Source organism: Manis pentadactyla, chromosome 6, assembly GCF_030020395.1.
Source record: "Manis pentadactyla isolate mManPen7 chromosome 6, mManPen7.hap1, whole genome shotgun sequence".
NCBI classification, from domain to species: domain Eukaryota; kingdom Metazoa; phylum Chordata; class Mammalia; order Pholidota; family Manidae; genus Manis; species Manis pentadactyla.
In genome coordinates, this window is record NC_080024.1 from 18,037,472 (window position 1) to 18,039,303 (window position 1,832).

General features: G+C 40.3%; 1 protein-coding gene across 1 annotated transcript; it reads left to right on the forward strand.

Moving 5' to 3' along the window:
* The first annotated feature begins 596 nt into the window (after positions 1-596).
* On the forward strand, positions 597-1,391 carry LOC118925446 (adenylate kinase isoenzyme 6-like). The gene has a single exon (XM_036911249.2). It carries the CDS (start codon positions 753-755, stop codon positions 1,266-1,268), a length of 516 nt encoding a protein of 171 aa, XP_036767144.2. The 5' UTR covers positions 597-752; the 3' UTR covers positions 1,269-1,391.
* Positions 1,392-1,832: the final 441 nt, after the last annotated feature.

Below are 1,832 nucleotides of genomic sequence, written 5' to 3' on the forward strand. Positions count from 1 at the left end.
TCCTCCTCCTCTTCCTCCTTCTCTACACTCATCACCACACTCATTATCTGGTAGACCTGCCTATTATTTCCATCTCCCCTGGGTTCCTTGAGTCCTATATGGCCATATGTGCCATGCGGCTCTGGGGAAGACCCTGATCATTCCTTCCTGGGAACCTGGACAGGAATGTTAGAAACCAAGACAGAGCTGGTTTTTGCTTTTACAAAATGCTCCACTGGTAAATATGAGATGATTTGGAGGTGGTGAATCAGCTTTAATTCAATTTAATTTAAAATTTAAAATTGTTATTTTTTGCTTACATTTACCAGTTTACTATAAAGAATATGAACTAGCAGCCAGATGAACCAGCCAGGTCTGGAAGGATCCTGCGTGCAGGACTGCCCTGGGAAGCTGGAGTACACCATCTTCCTGAAAGGTGTATGTGTTCACCAATTTGGAAACTTGTCTTAATTTTAGTTGTGGCATATTTATTTTAGTGGCAATTAGAAAAAAACCCTCACACACGTGAGCCACAAGTCTAAAATAGATATTTAAGTTAACAAAAGTGAATCAATTTAAAGAACATTTTACTTGAATACACACGGCAAAAATGCTTCAGATGGTTTAAGGATGATTCAAGTTTGGCAAATCTCAAGTTAGAAGACAGTATTAGCAGTCAAGAGTGTCCTCAGCTGTAAGTAAAAAGAATTTAACTCAGTACACTGCTTGACCCGAAGCGCGGACCCGACCTGTGTCCTGGCCTCGACACTGAGATGGAAGCATGTTCTAGAAGGCCAGGTACACCGGGGGTTGGAAAAACCATGTTAGGCCAGGAACTTGCTTCGAGATCAGGACTGAAATACATTAATGTGGGTGATTTAACTCGAGAAGGGCAGTTATATGATGGCTATGATGAAGAGTATGATTGTCCCATTTTAGATGAAGATAGAGTAGTTGATGACTTAGAAAACCAGATGAATGAAGGTGGAGTTATAGTTGATTACCATGGTTGTGATTTCTTCCCCGAATGCTGGTTTCATACAATTTTTGTGCTGAAAACAGATAACACTGTACTGTACAAAAGACTTGAAACAAGGGGTTATAATGAGAAGAAACTAAATGACAATATTCAGTGTGAAATTTTTCAAGTTCTTTATCAAGAAGTATTATCATCCTGCAAGGAAGAAATAGTGCATCAGCTGCCCAGTGATAAACCAGAAGACCTAGAGGATAACATCGATCAGATACTGAAATGGATTGAGCAATGGGTCAAAGATCATAGCTCTTGATTTAAAAGAGTGGCCACTTAACAATCACTCTTGATGTATCTCTGCCCACATCCTATAAATTGTCCAAATATCAGTAAAACTTCTTTATTAAAATTGTGCTGCAGGACTAGTAGGTGAAAAAAAAAAAGAACTTAACTCATAGTGGCTTAAAAACAGTGGAAATTTTGTGGTTGTCATTTTTACCTAATGTCTGTTAGTGTTGGTTTGGGGCTTAATCATGTCCAAGGGTCAACTACCTCTTGTGTTTCTTTTGGCCTTTTCCTTATGGCCCCATGATGGCTGCTGAAAATCTAGCTATCACAACCAAAAGGAAGTAAAAGGAAGAGGTGGTACGAAGGAGCATCTTTCCCTTTTGTCAGGAAAATCAAACTTTGCCAGAGTTCTCAGCAGTCTTCTGAAGCCTCATTTGCCAGAACCACATACATGGCTACCACGACATAAAGGAGGCTGGGACAGTGGACAACAGATTGTCATAACTGGCTTTCAGCATCCTCATCAACCTGAGGTCCTCTGTTGAGGAAGGAAGGGGAATGGGTAGTAGATAGACAACAGAAGTGTCTGCCA